The following is a 13,707-nucleotide window of genomic DNA, read 5'->3' as shown; positions in this document are numbered from 1 at the left end:
AGCATGCTAACATATTTCTGGTCATTTTAATAAAGCATACTATCATCGTACAGATTTTAAGTAACAACTCAATTAATTTGTTAATATACTCTATTCAAATTAATATATATGCAACTTTAAAATCAACCACAAGCTAGTATTACGATCCACGTTGTCGCCTGGTCATTGGTCCAAACTGCTAAACAGGAAGTGAGAGCTTCTAATGGGCTTTATAGCAGAAGGTACTCAGACTGAATCACTTTGAGTAGAGTACAGAGGGGATTAGTCTGTTTTAAGTGCACTAAACTAATTATATTAATGATATTTCACTTCATTGATTATGCACTAACGTGAAGTAAAAGTTCAGTTCAGGGGCAGACCAGCTGGAAGCTAGCTGCTAGCTAGCCGATAGCCGTGAGCATAGTTCGGTTTGTTTCTTTGTCAGGATTAAGGAAAACTGCCGACCCAATTTTAATGAAACTTGGTGGAAGGGTGTAGGCCAAGAAAGAACACATTAAATATTATGTTTTGGAGCCCTGAGTGCACAAATCTAACTTCACAAGTAAGAGCAGTGTAAGGAGAGTATCTGACCTGAAGGTATTCTGATGCACTGGGGAAAACGGCTCCTGCAGGACACCACGCTCCATCCCCCTCTCCAGTACTCAACCTGCGAGAAGCAGAGCCTTATTAATGATGGATAAACAAAATGATCAAATAAAAAACTGAAAAGTTCACCAAATCCCAGTCCCACACCCAGACATTCAGAGATACAAACCAACCCAGACGGATTACATCACAGTACCAGCAGCACGTAGAGGTACAACTGAGAATTCAATACCAAACTGTCCGACCCTCCTCCACCAACACACATATTGATTCAACAGCATCCAAACATTCACTTATAAATTGGGCAATGTTGTCTGAAAAAGAGAAACCTGGCCGAGGCTTAAGGCTCACAGTAGGCAGTGGAGAGACGGAGATACTGCACAGAAATACACACGAAGAGAGGAAAGGGATGAAAGGAGAAGAGAGAAAATGACTGGCTCCAAACCTCAAAACAAGATCTGGTGTCAGGACCAATCATTACTCGCAGCTCCTCGGGCTCCTGACCACACACATGCAGCACTAAAAACATTTTCCCACAGCGTGACCTTCCTGAATCCAGCCTGAGAAGAAGAGTCCATACTGCCACCACATATCGGCCTCATGAAGACCACAAACTTGGCTTGGTGCGACTGTGACGTCGGATCAATTAGTACGAAGAGCTTCGGAACAGACGCCAGGCCACAACCACGCTCTGACCACTGTGGGGCTTCTCTCAAAATAAAAGCTGCCGCTCAGACCGCCAAAACACATCACTATATCAACTCGGTCACACTGACAGTGGCGCTAGTATTTCAATCAGTCCCCTCGGTGGGTGACATCATGCAGACGGAAACCGCAAGATGATATCAACACATTAGTGCTCCACAAAGGGATGGAGGGTGGAGGATGAGGAGGGACAGAGGAAGAATGTGGCTGGGCAGAGTTCAGTCCACGGTGCACCAGGATTAACATTACAGCACACTGTTCTGCCAAGTAGCTCATTTTTCTCCTATTTCTCTCCGTCTTCTGCTTCCTACCTAAATCCCAGCCAACTATTCATCCCTCGCTCTCCTCGCTCGCAATTCTCCTTTTCCCTGAAACCTTTCTCCCCTCCCTCAAACCAATGTGCTGAACAAGAGAAATACCTACCAGCTCTGCATCCCTCCCTTCCCCTCAACACTTCCCCTCAAACGCTGTTTTCAAATTAATTTCTCTGCAGGTTTCAGCACTCCATCGCGGCGATCCCCCCCCCCCCCCCCCCGTTCACTTGTTTTCTTCTTTTCTCTCAATAAATCCCAGGTGTCTCTTAAAAAAAATGCTCGGGCTAACAATCATTTCCACATGTTACACACACACACACACACACACACACACACACACGGCCAAGAGACCCAGGCCGTACAAACCAATGGAGACATATGAACACACACACACACACACACACACACACAGTTGTAGCGTGTTGCAGCCCTAACTTGGTTCTCATGAATCTGCACTCCCTGGCAGACAGACATGGTGGTAATATAATTACACACACACCATCGTCTTCGATCATAATCAAATAGATCTCGGACAAATGACTTAAGAGTCAGCCAACGGACGAACACATCAGTCCACAATGACGTGTTATTGACCTAGAATATGTTATTCCAGTAGAACTACTGTCGGTTTCTTGACTTAATGTTTACTCAAGTAGTGCAGTGAGTTTACAAATAAAGGTTTCTCAGTTAGCGGTTCTGTTTCCTTTAAAGGAAGCTTTCTAGAACTGACTGAAAATGTTAAAGGCAAATTTAAAAAGGTGCTTTTGTTTGCAGGTCTAATATTTACTACCAATAACATATACTTTACATCACAGCTAATCATTTTACAAACCACAAAGTTAAGTTCTAATGGACTTGCACTACTGTTCCACTGGTTTCCTTTCATTTCTCTATGCCATGAATGCCAATTAGCAAACTCTTGAAACTTGCTCGAGTTGTGTAATCCATCACAGTAAACATCAAGTCTACGATCATTTACGTCAGTCATGCCACTGCACGGTAATGCAGTTTTATTGGAAACTAATTTGAAAAGTCTGCAATGCATTATCTCACGACAACAAAAGGAATGGCTGCCAGGAATGGAGGGATGTATTATTTCTAAAAATCTATAACTGTACGGCACAGATCCAAAAATGCTAATGACCTTTAAATAAAATATAGTCATTTTTTGGCGTCATTGGTCAAACACTCCATAATAATCTTTCAGCAGGTTGTAATTCAAATGGTCCGGGGAAAAGAAAGTAGACTTCTGCACCTCCTCTTGGCTCCGTGTTCAGGCTTTAAAAACCTAGCCTGTGATGGGAGACGTTGGCCAATCACAGGTCAGAGAGAGGGCGTTCATACTGGCTGTACGAATGTGGACGCACGTGCACGTCCGTTCGTTGAAAACCTGATTCAACGGTGGAAAATCCTGCAGAAAAGGTCGCCACTCCAGCAACAACTGCCTACACTGCAACGCAACGCAAAAAAGGAAGGTAGACGGAAGAGTCGAAGAGAGCGAGTGCAGGGAGAGACTTGATTACTGTGGTGGGAGTAATGGAATTAGTAACTTTCTACCACCCACACACACACACACACACACACACACACACACACACCTTCCGTGCTTGGCCTCGGTGGAGTCAGACCAGGCGCTGGAGGCAGTGATGTCAGCGTCTGGGATGGTGCCATCCTCCATCCCGAGGGCGTAGCGACACTGACCTGCAGGGGGAAGATTGAGGGAGAGAAGGAGAGAGACACATGAGCAACAGTCTCGGCCGTACGGTGCATGTCCAAGGGAAACTTGATATTTCCATTAGAGAGTCAGCAGCCATCGTTGGTCACGGAGCATAACATTGTTATGTCATCTCTGGGAAAGCTTCCGGAGTTCATGCTTCACAACCCACAGAGACACCGAGAGGAGGAGAAAGAAAACCCTCTGCAGTCGATCGTTCCCGTCCTCTCGGGGACAGTCTGCACTAATGAGCTTGTATAAAACTTGTATATGTTTTGCATCACTTATTCCTGTGAGCCCGCTGTTCCCCGTCTAAAGTGACGACATCATAGTCATTCAAATGCATCTAGAGACGCAGTGTGTCATGTGATGTACTGCGGCCTGTTGTTTCGGAGGCTACACCTTTCCTGGGTTCTTTTTGTTTGTCTTACTCGCTCTCCGTCCCACACAAAGCCACCTCCTGAGGGCTCCAGTGATCCTGCACAGCCCCTGTTCCGGTTACCACTCCTCAGGGATTTGCAGGAAGAGAACAAAAGACAGAAAGAAACCCAGGGCGGACAGAAGAACACAGACGGGTCTCGGATAACTGCCCCGACAGTCCAGCGGCAGCTTTATCAAATGATCCAGATAGCGCCGTCCCGGGCAGGGATTACCCAACGACCCAGCTATCTGCTCTGAAGTCAGTCATGAGGAGGAGATGGTGGAGGGGCGGGGGCGGGGGGGAGAGGCTGAGGGAGGGTTGGAGTAGTGATAAAGTGGGGTACTGACAGTGATATGGAGGAGAGGCTGAGGGTGACAGAAAGAGGCGGGGTGGGGTGGGCGTCTAACTCAGTTTCTGTCATTGAGTCAGCGGACAGGAATGCTGGGCTGAATGACAAACCCTAAAAACCCCAACGGGTGCAACACACACACACACACTTCATCCACGCCCTGCGAGCAGGTGCCCATTTTATTACATCATCATCACACATCGCCAGTCGACACCCCGCCATCTGCAATCTTCTCACCTCTCCCCCTCTCTCGCTCCGTGTGCCCGCCGCATCTTTCTGACTGATTATCAAAATTGTTGCAAATACACTTTTTGTCAATCGACTGTTCCATCTGTAATTAGGATCATCTATCGTCTTCTGAGTCGTTTAGAAAAGACTAAAAAACATGAGATGATTTCTCAAACGTAAGGTTTTCTCTTTTATAGATTAGAATATAGAATAATCAACATTCACAGTGTAGGTGCTGCCGCCCGAAGGTCGAGCGCGCTGCTAACAGTCTCCTCTGGTTACACCTGGTTGGCTCACTAAGCCCTCATGCACTCCCTTCCCCGACATTTTGACTGACACTTTCATGAGCTGCCTGTGCATTAGCGGTCTTGACGAGCCAGAGGAAGGAGGGGGGGGGCGGGCGCCCATCTATCTCATTCTCCTATTACACACGACTGGCTGGCAGACAGGGAGAGGACACAGGATAGCCTGTTGATAGCGGATGGAGAATGAGCCTTACTGATCTGAGAATGTGAGGAGAATGTCGGAGCAGCAGGACGTACGATGGAGAGGAAGACGAGGGAAAGGGCTTGAAAATTAGCAATCACAAGTTTATTGGAGTGAAATTCGCCAACAAGATGTTTCTAATGTGGCAAACAAGTCTTTGATTTCCTACCTGGGTTAAAGTGCCACTCATGGTCCCCTGAAGACGACACCAGTGCCACCAGGACTGCGACCGCGGCGACAGGAAACAGCCGCAGGGTCGGCGAGGCCATGACAGCAGCGACGCACCTGGTTACCTGTCCGGGGACGCGCTGATGTCCACAGGCATACCTGTCGCAGAAAAAGGAGACATTTAGATTTACAGTCACTCGAAGGATTCTCGTCTGTGCACGTAGAAAATGCTTCAACCACATTCATTACACACGCACACGCACAGCTCCATCAGGAGACAGCAGAGCTCACCATCTCCGTCCATTACTCAACTCCCTCGATCAAACGAAGCACGTCGCATGTCTCGAAGTCATTTGTTTCTCTACGTTTGGCATGCAGAGCTCGGCAATGGGCCGACTCCCAGAGGAGCAAGACACAAAGTCGTATAACAAAAGGCCACTTTCTCACACTAATTTGTTTTTCTCTCTGGCACCACAAAGCCACGACACAATACTGTGCTGCCTGTACAAACAGCTTGGTAATTGAAGATGGTATAATTAGCCAGCATTTACTCCCAGAGAATTTCTTTATTTCTTCTGTATTTGAAAACTGATTTCAAACCCCTTCATAGCTCGAAGCATATTTGGAGCACCCGGTCGGAGATGCTTGTTTGGAATAAATAGCAAACAGATGAAGCTGTAAGATTGGAGAAAATTAAAGCCGCTGATTGAGAGAGAAGGGCAGACACGGTCTGTGCAAAGTGAAGGACTCGCTTGGTGTTGAGGGAGGTTAAAGATCCAATCAAGACCTCTTTACTCAGTATATTAGGTACACCTACAACAGTCCTGCTATACATATACATCCTGCTTTCATGGAGGTTAAATGTTCGTTTTAGAGCAGGGGTGTCGTTGACACAGTTTAAAACAAAGGTATCATCTTGATGAAGGTATTTATTACACGTTGCATCAGCACAAGTATCTGTGTACAAGCCCTTGTTAGAATGAGACCAACAGGAACATCTACAATGTTTTCAAAATGACGTAGTACATGTAGAATATGTGACTCACAAAGTAAATAGACACATTTTACTGCTGTATCCCTCGAGCATATTTTACTTTGGAGATGTTTGAGAAATGTTTCCAGTGGTGAAGCAAGAGAGGAAAGAAACTTCATGATAAGTGGAAGTCCGAAGTGGGAGTGACAGCTGGGAGGAAAGAGAGGCCGGGCTGTCTTCCCTGTAGACCTTCTGTGTTTCGGCTTCATCTCGACTAGACTGGGACAGGCCGACAGCTGACACACAGCTGTAGTGACAGAAGATCGGAGGGGAGGGGAGGGGGGGGTCGTCGAGGGAGAATGTATGGAAACGGAGTGAGTAGCAGAGTAGAGTTAGCTCAGGCACAACAGGGCGGGGACGGTGGAACAAGAGCAGCGATGACATGGGTACATGTGTGTGTGTGTTTGGGAGGAGGGAGGTGGTGTAGAGAGGGTGACTTATGGCCTGGTGTGTGTATGCATGGGTCTGTGGGGTGCGCATGTGGGCGCAGAGGAGACTTTAGGGATAGCCTGTGCAGCTGTCCTGAATGGGAGACACAACCAATACGTTTCAGGCTCCCCCCCCCCCATGCAGAAAAACTCCCAAGTTGTCCAAATGAGTAAGTATGTGTGAGAGTATGCCAGATGACAAAATCCTGAAATATGGGGCTTACTGGACTAAACTGCAAAATCAGGGATGAGAATCTGACGAATGGGGCCACAAATCTGAGGAAATCACCGTATCAGTCAACAAACATCGTCGACAGCGTCTCATCACAGGGGAGCAACTCCAACACACCACAGACACATTACAAACAGCACAGGAACATCAGCCAGACAAATGCTTTGGCGAGCAGGAACACAAAAAGAAGTAGCCACGGCCATCCCAGAACATTGTTGTCAGGAGAAGTCAAGCGGTGTTGAACAGCTGTGGTCGGCGCTCAGAGAGCGGCAGAAGGACCCGCTGTGTTCTGAAGGAGGCGGCGCAGCGCCCATTCTACACGCTCACATTTTGTTTTAGCTAATCCATACGCAGGACTAATGAATACTTATGAGCAGCTGCCGTTTCTGTCCTGCACAACAAAAACACGACTGACGAGAGTCAAGAGCAGAGAGACACACACGGGAGAACGTTTTGCGTGAGCATCCCTCGCATCATTAAAAGATCGTTTGCCAGAGTCTCTATAATTAGATCGTTTCAGTGAAACACTGGCAGGACGGCTTTGGCTGGTTATCGTCTTTATCTAGGGAGCCCCTCGAGTTGGAGCCAAACGCTCGCATTCGTTATTCTTTCCAGTTGTATAATGAAGCCGGTCCAAATGTCAGTTGCGACCTGAAGGATTATTCAGGTGGTTTTGCACGTTTCAGCCCATTAACTGCAAATTGTGTACGTTTTATTGCCGCTGAGGATATCATAACTAATCTGCTTTGTGTGATTTACAACATTCCACACAGCCATTAGTTTAAGTCTGTGTGAGTACAGAAGAAAATAAACTTTGCAGGGACTTGAAACATGAGAGGTAATCAATAACAGTCGTTATTTAGTCCACTGCTGTTACAGTTACATAATCAGCTTACGAGACTCAAGAGAGCTGCTCAACAGCAATATGTTTAAAACTTACAATACGCTTTTAAGAATGGTTTGGGACAGCAAATCATTCATGATGTGGTTCTAAGCAGGCGAACGTACTGATGTTGGAGGAGAGGCCGTATGTGGATCTGTCAGGCGGGCAGTCAGCGAGGGCTGCAACTACAATCGCTTTCATTATCCATTCATCTTGTGGTCGAGACGTGTCCAAGCTGATGTCTTTAAATGTTCCAAACCCAAAATATATTCACTTTAATATATTTAGAATTTAAGAAAAAGAAGAATCTCCATATTTGAGGCTGAAAACAAAACAAACATTAAAAATAGTTTCTGTATATTCTTCTAGCGACTCGGCGACTGATCTTCGCAGCTCTATAAAACACTATTTGATGCATTGCCATGAAATGTCCCCCACAGGATGAACTGTAATCACGCTGGTGATCCTTCAACCTTCACACTACTTGGAAAACTAATGACATTCCCAACTTCAGCTGGAGACCATTAGTCTGGTTAAAGACATAATCTACTGTTTGACCGTAAATATGTGCAACGTGAAACTAAGTTGCATAAAATGTACTAAAAGTATTGCATCATTTGTAAAATGGTCAGAACTGATGATACGATTGTTAAAACTATTAAACCTCGCTTCTTTGCTGCGTCTTCAGTCACAGCAACACGCCGTTAGACACGACTAACGGCGGCTGGGAGACCGAACGTAGTGAGCTCTTTGTGTTGTGTTTCCGTCAGTGTGTGAGGACGCTGGTGAGGTCGTACGCACCACCAACCTCGAGTCCGGGAGAGAAGGAAACACAAATTAATCTTCAAACTTCCCAACACTTTGAAGGCTGAGAATGTGCAAGTCGCAAAAACAAGGTCATTTGATGTTTTTCCGGTAAATTAGGTGCGTTTCTGTGCGACTCAGGGACGGAGTGAATAAATCCTTTCTGTTTCCTCCTTTTCACTGAAGACTCACTCCAAGGGCAGCGGTAAGTCGTCTGGCTGCACACACATGTCCATGAGGTTATTGTTTTTGATCTTGAAAGAATTCCCTTCAGCTTACTTTGGTTAAATATTAAAACTTCACAACACAACTTCTCCCCTTTAGTCCACGAGGACAGAAACTAAGGAGACGTTTGCTCTTAAGCTGAAAATACAGACGCTGCACTTCTAATAATTACACCGACATCTGATATGACCCATGATATGCAAAGGTTCGGTGATACATCCCACCACTGGTCATAGCGTTAGTCATTCATTGGTCATAATATTCATCTATACAAGGAAGTGCCAGTCACGGCCGGGGAATCTGAACTTCCTGAGCTCCAGCGGAGGAAGCATGAGGGTTAGGGATGAGTCACTTCAACAGGGTAATGAGAGCTGAAGGAGAAGAGACGGTGGGAGAGTCAGAAAAACAAATTAAACGGCAGCAACAGGAAGAGAAAGTGTAGCATGCGATTAAAGGATGAGGGAAGGAGGTGGTGAATCACAATGAAACACAGAAGGAAGCATGGTGAGGGCTTCGTAGAAGAAGAACTGGTTTCTGGGAAGAGTTGAGTTGTGCTGAACATCCCATTACTCATTTAGACATGGTGGCACAGACAAAGCAGAGCAACCCAACGCATTACAACTCTAATTCACAAGCTAACACTGGAGTTAGCTTAGCACAGGCTCGTGCAAAAACAGGTAAAGAATTGTAATAAAGTCGTGTTCATTAGCACACGGCTGAAATAAATCAGAACTAAAAAAGGAGTTCTTCTCCATCGTCTCCTTTATACTTGGAAGCAGGTCCACTTGGCCCTACCAGTAGCAGCATTGCTCAGCATATCTGCATGTCGGACAGAGACAGATGGAGACGGATCACCACAGGTTGGTCTGACAAATGAAGAATGCCTTCATCCACAGCAGCCGCACAAACCTATTTGTAAATGTAGGCACAAAGCAGCCAGCCGAGCTCGGGGTTTAGGTTTGCTCTCCAAGAAACATTATGGAAGAAAGGTGATTTGTTGAAGTGGCATACACACATCTAGACGAGCTGAAAACACATTAAAATGTATATAATATACTGAATATTTACATGTAAGACCCCCTTCAACAGCCCGGTGCTTTAACTGTTCTGGGCAGTACCTCCAGTGGTCCCAACTCGTTCACTGGAAGGGGACTCAGAGAGCACAGACCAAGGTCGCTTCACTTGTGTGCATGCGCCCTGTGATTAAGATCAGCTGCAACATGTCATGACTTCTTCCTTGGTCCATGCGCCACCTTTCCACTGAGTTTCAAGAAGGTCAGGCCAGTGGCTTTTCAGTAATCCTGCACAACATAACCTCCTTGGCGGAGTAATAAACACACGAGATCCTCAGCCAATGTATCTCCATCAGATTGTTTACATTCTCAAATGATGCACCATATTAAAAGCACAAAGCATCGGCGTCTTGCCTCAACGAACCAGGTCTGTGTGTCTAATGGTTTTATCCACAGCCTGCACCACAGAGAGCAACGCTGCGGTTATGTTGCACCTTTGTGCTAATTAAAGGCTCGTTGAGTCAAACATGAGCTACAAATAAAAAAGGCCACACCCGGGTCGATCGTCTACGCTACAGGTCTGCAGCACAAACTTAATATTTAGTCTGGATCGGGTTTTTCCAAAAGGAAACGATCCTGATCAGAAGATGGCCTCTATCAAATGCAAAAGAATAGAAACAAAAGATGTGCCGTGTTCGCTGAAGCAGTGAGAGCAACACCAAAGACAACCCTACCAAGCAAAGTATTGTCAGCACCTCCGGCAATCAGCGCGATCCACACTGTTCATTATCTGCATCGTGGCAAGTTCTTTTGAAAAAACTGGTTTTTGATGGGACAGTTACTGGAACACGGTTTTGGTTCTCAGGGCTTAAAGCTTCATGCGTGTCAGAACGTGCAGTTTAACCGTCCCTCAGCTCTCGTTTCTCTCTATAATGCATCTGGAATGAAAGGAGGGACATTTCACTTTCTTGCGAAAGGAAGTTAATGAAAGATCTTTCTCATCGACTTCACTAGAGGTTAGAAGTTGCATGAAAGCGAGCCTTCACTGCCACAGTGCGGGAATATTAGTTCTGAGTTTGGCTCCAGTTAAAGAGCGGCTGTGACAAGTACAATGAGAATCTAGCAGGTATGTGGCAGCATTAGCGTGTTCATTTGACAGCATGGCAGCAGAAGGTTCTCGTCTGACACCGGGGCCATGACGGCAAACCACAGCCCAATTCCCTGAATTCATTTTGCACAGTCTCTCTGCCACCTGTCAAGAGAACAAGTGAGAAGCAGCGGGGAGGATGGGGCGAAAGGAGAACCGAGAGGCATGTGACAGCACAGTGCTACTCTCACAATGGGCAGAGAGAAAGCCGCCTGCGAACCGAGATACAGGAAGACAGACGGACGGACGGAAGAATGCCACGGCGGAGGAACATTCCCTCCAGTAACCCAACTCAGAGAGTCTCATGACAGAGCGGGCGTGGGACAAAGCCAACTCTTTGCCCGCAGGAGGAAGAGAATTATTCATCCAGTGAGCAGCTATTGAAACAAAAAGAGGGAACGGGAGAAGGGAGGGAGGGATGGCCTGGAGAGAACCAGAACAGAGAAAGCAGAGAGAGCCAGTCAGACAGGAATGAGTTCAGAGAGACTCAGCACTTTGAGTCAACGTGAGAAAAGAGTCAGACCGATGAACCCAGATGTCTTCTTCTCAGTTCTAATGAACGACAGCTGATATCGAGAGCCGTCTAATGATTAGCTACTGCAGACGGCAAACACAAAGATGCACTTGCATAAAAGTAGATTTGGATCCAAAAAGTGTTGTGACCTAATTAATATAAAGTCTGGGCTTTGTTGAAACTCTACACACACATGCATGCACACACACACACACACACACACACACACACACACACAGTTAAAAGCCTCAGGCACAGCAGGCTCATACATATCACACTTGCAGTCCTCCTCCCTCAGCAGAAAAAAAAAAAGCCTCCTAAAAAGAGCTAAATTACACATCCCAACAGCTTCCTGATGCTAATATGCCCCTTCAAACCCCTGGGAGGGGGAGACAGACAACTCCCCCTCACTCAGCGCGGACGCCGTTATAATTCAAATACATCGTATGAAGACTTTTTAAAGAAAAGTTCATCTTTGATGTTAAACACAACTTTCTTCTTCCAACAAGGTCTCCAAAGCACTTCCTATGCCAGGAGCCATTAGTAATTATTATTATATATATATATATATATATATATATATATATATATATATATATATATATATATATATATATATATATATATATATATATAATATATATATATTATATATAGTGATATATTGAGAGGTGAGTGGTAGCAACTCGAGGCGAAATCACCAGCACAGTGTGAGGAGTTGAGCGGAGATGGAAAGTGAGAGAACACTGCCAACACCGCCTTTCAAGTGAGAGTTTCCATCTTCATAAAGTTTGTCTCGTTCTTCCAGAAGCGATAACGAGTGATTCTCGGCCGGTTTCAGCATCAGCAACTTTTACTCATTAACTCGACATCTTAGGATCAAAGTGTGTTTACACGTACCGGGAGAACGGCATCATATGGGAAACAGGTTTCATAAAAGACTTCACAGGGAGACTCAGACCCATGTAGCCCAGGTGCTACTGGCATAAAACACCCAATCAAGTTGCACTGTGGGTAATGTAGGCGCCAGGGACGAGGATACGATATCTTTTGATCCTGTTGTGCAATGCTAAAACCACTAATCCTTTAGTGAGTGTGTTATTATTTATGAGTCATAAAACATGCAAGACAGCCAAAGAATGTTTGAATTATATAAAAAAAGAAAGTAGAGGCATTTCTGCAGGTTCCTGAGCAGGGAGGGCATCAAGCCAAGGTCCTCCTGAGACCTCCATAAGATAGTGACAACTTCTTTGAAGCCCCAGCATACCCCCAGCTCGCTTACACCCAAGCAGCAACATCGTTATCTAAGCAGGACAAGAGCAAACGGATAAATGAGGAGCCTCGCGGGGGACGATAGGAGGAGGCAGGATGAGGGTGCGATGGATGAGCGGGAGGAAGGAGGGGGGAGAAGGATAAATGAAACATCTAGTGCTGCTTCAAAGGGAAAGAGGAGATAGCAGATGAAGAGAGAGAATGTGCGCTCCGTGTTGGATGTAGAGAGACAGATTGCCAGAATGATCAATTAGGGGATCAAAGGTATGCGCTGGATGTCAGGGTGGGACGGAGAGGTAATCTGAACGCAGGCCGGACTCTGGAGATGCAGATTCACGTGGAGGAAATCAAATGGAGATGTGAGAACTTTACTGACAACTAAAACCCAAGAACCCCCCGGATCGCGCTTTGAAGTGTCACCACCCATTACTCCATGAATTTGCTTCTCCGACAGCCTCGTCGAGCTCGCTCTGCATGTGACCACACACACACACACACACACACACACACACACACACACACAAAATGCAATTGAAAAGTCCAGCTGTCTAGACTTGAGGGGAAATTGGTTTAAGAAGACAGGGTAGACAGTTGAGTCCTGCCTTCAATTGGTTTCATTTCCCATTTGAAAGGGACTTTAGAGAGGGGAGGCAACAAACCGTGTCGCGTCTTTGGACTTAAATGAATTATTCTGGCCTCGGCAGGTCTGCCGGGAGATAATTACGAGCAAAAAACAGAGTCTGGTGAAGTTCCTGCCGAATAATACATGATCGTCATGGGGAGAAGTCACGTAAAAGGCACTTCTTAGGGATGCACAACATCATCACCATTGTGGACTTTCATGTGGTTTACTCGTCACATCGGCCACTTCACCGTAAAGACCAGGCAACTGTGCAAAGCATGCAAATCCTCTTATTGTGCAGGATCTGCCTTTAGCTTCATGGATTCTTATCCACCTGCAAAAAGTCTTTTCAGAATGTTTAACCACCAGAAACACAAAAGACAAAGTCACAAAGCATGGCTGCCTCCAAAACAATGACGCAGATAAAGGACAACAGACTGAGGTCAATGATCAACCAGACTACACAAAGCAGTGTTCCTCAGTGTGTGTGTGTGTGTGTGTGTGTGTGCATCTGGAGTCTTTTCAGTCACAGAACAGCAGCAATAATACAAAACTACAAACACA

The 13,707-nt window shown here is 45.9% G+C and overlaps 1 protein-coding gene across 1 annotated transcript in view; it reads right to left on the bottom strand.

Annotated features, from left to right (window-relative positions):
* Window positions 1–13,707, bottom strand: part of ddr1 (discoidin domain receptor tyrosine kinase 1) — a 32,544-nt gene that overhangs the window by 16,658 nt on the left and 2,179 nt on the right. Inside the window, 3 exon segments of the mRNA XM_029452576.1 lie at window positions 571–646; window positions 3,203–3,305; window positions 4,972–5,129. Of these exon segments, the coding sequence (XP_029308436.1) occupies window positions 571–646; window positions 3,203–3,305; window positions 4,972–5,071 (279 nt within the window). The 5' untranslated portion in view covers window positions 5,072–5,129.

Source organism: Cottoperca gobio, chromosome 16, assembly GCF_900634415.1.
Source record: "Cottoperca gobio chromosome 16, fCotGob3.1, whole genome shotgun sequence".
In the NCBI taxonomy this organism is placed as follows: domain Eukaryota; kingdom Metazoa; phylum Chordata; class Actinopteri; order Perciformes; family Bovichtidae; genus Cottoperca; species Cottoperca gobio.
This window is presented reverse-complemented; position numbering and strand designations above follow the sequence as displayed.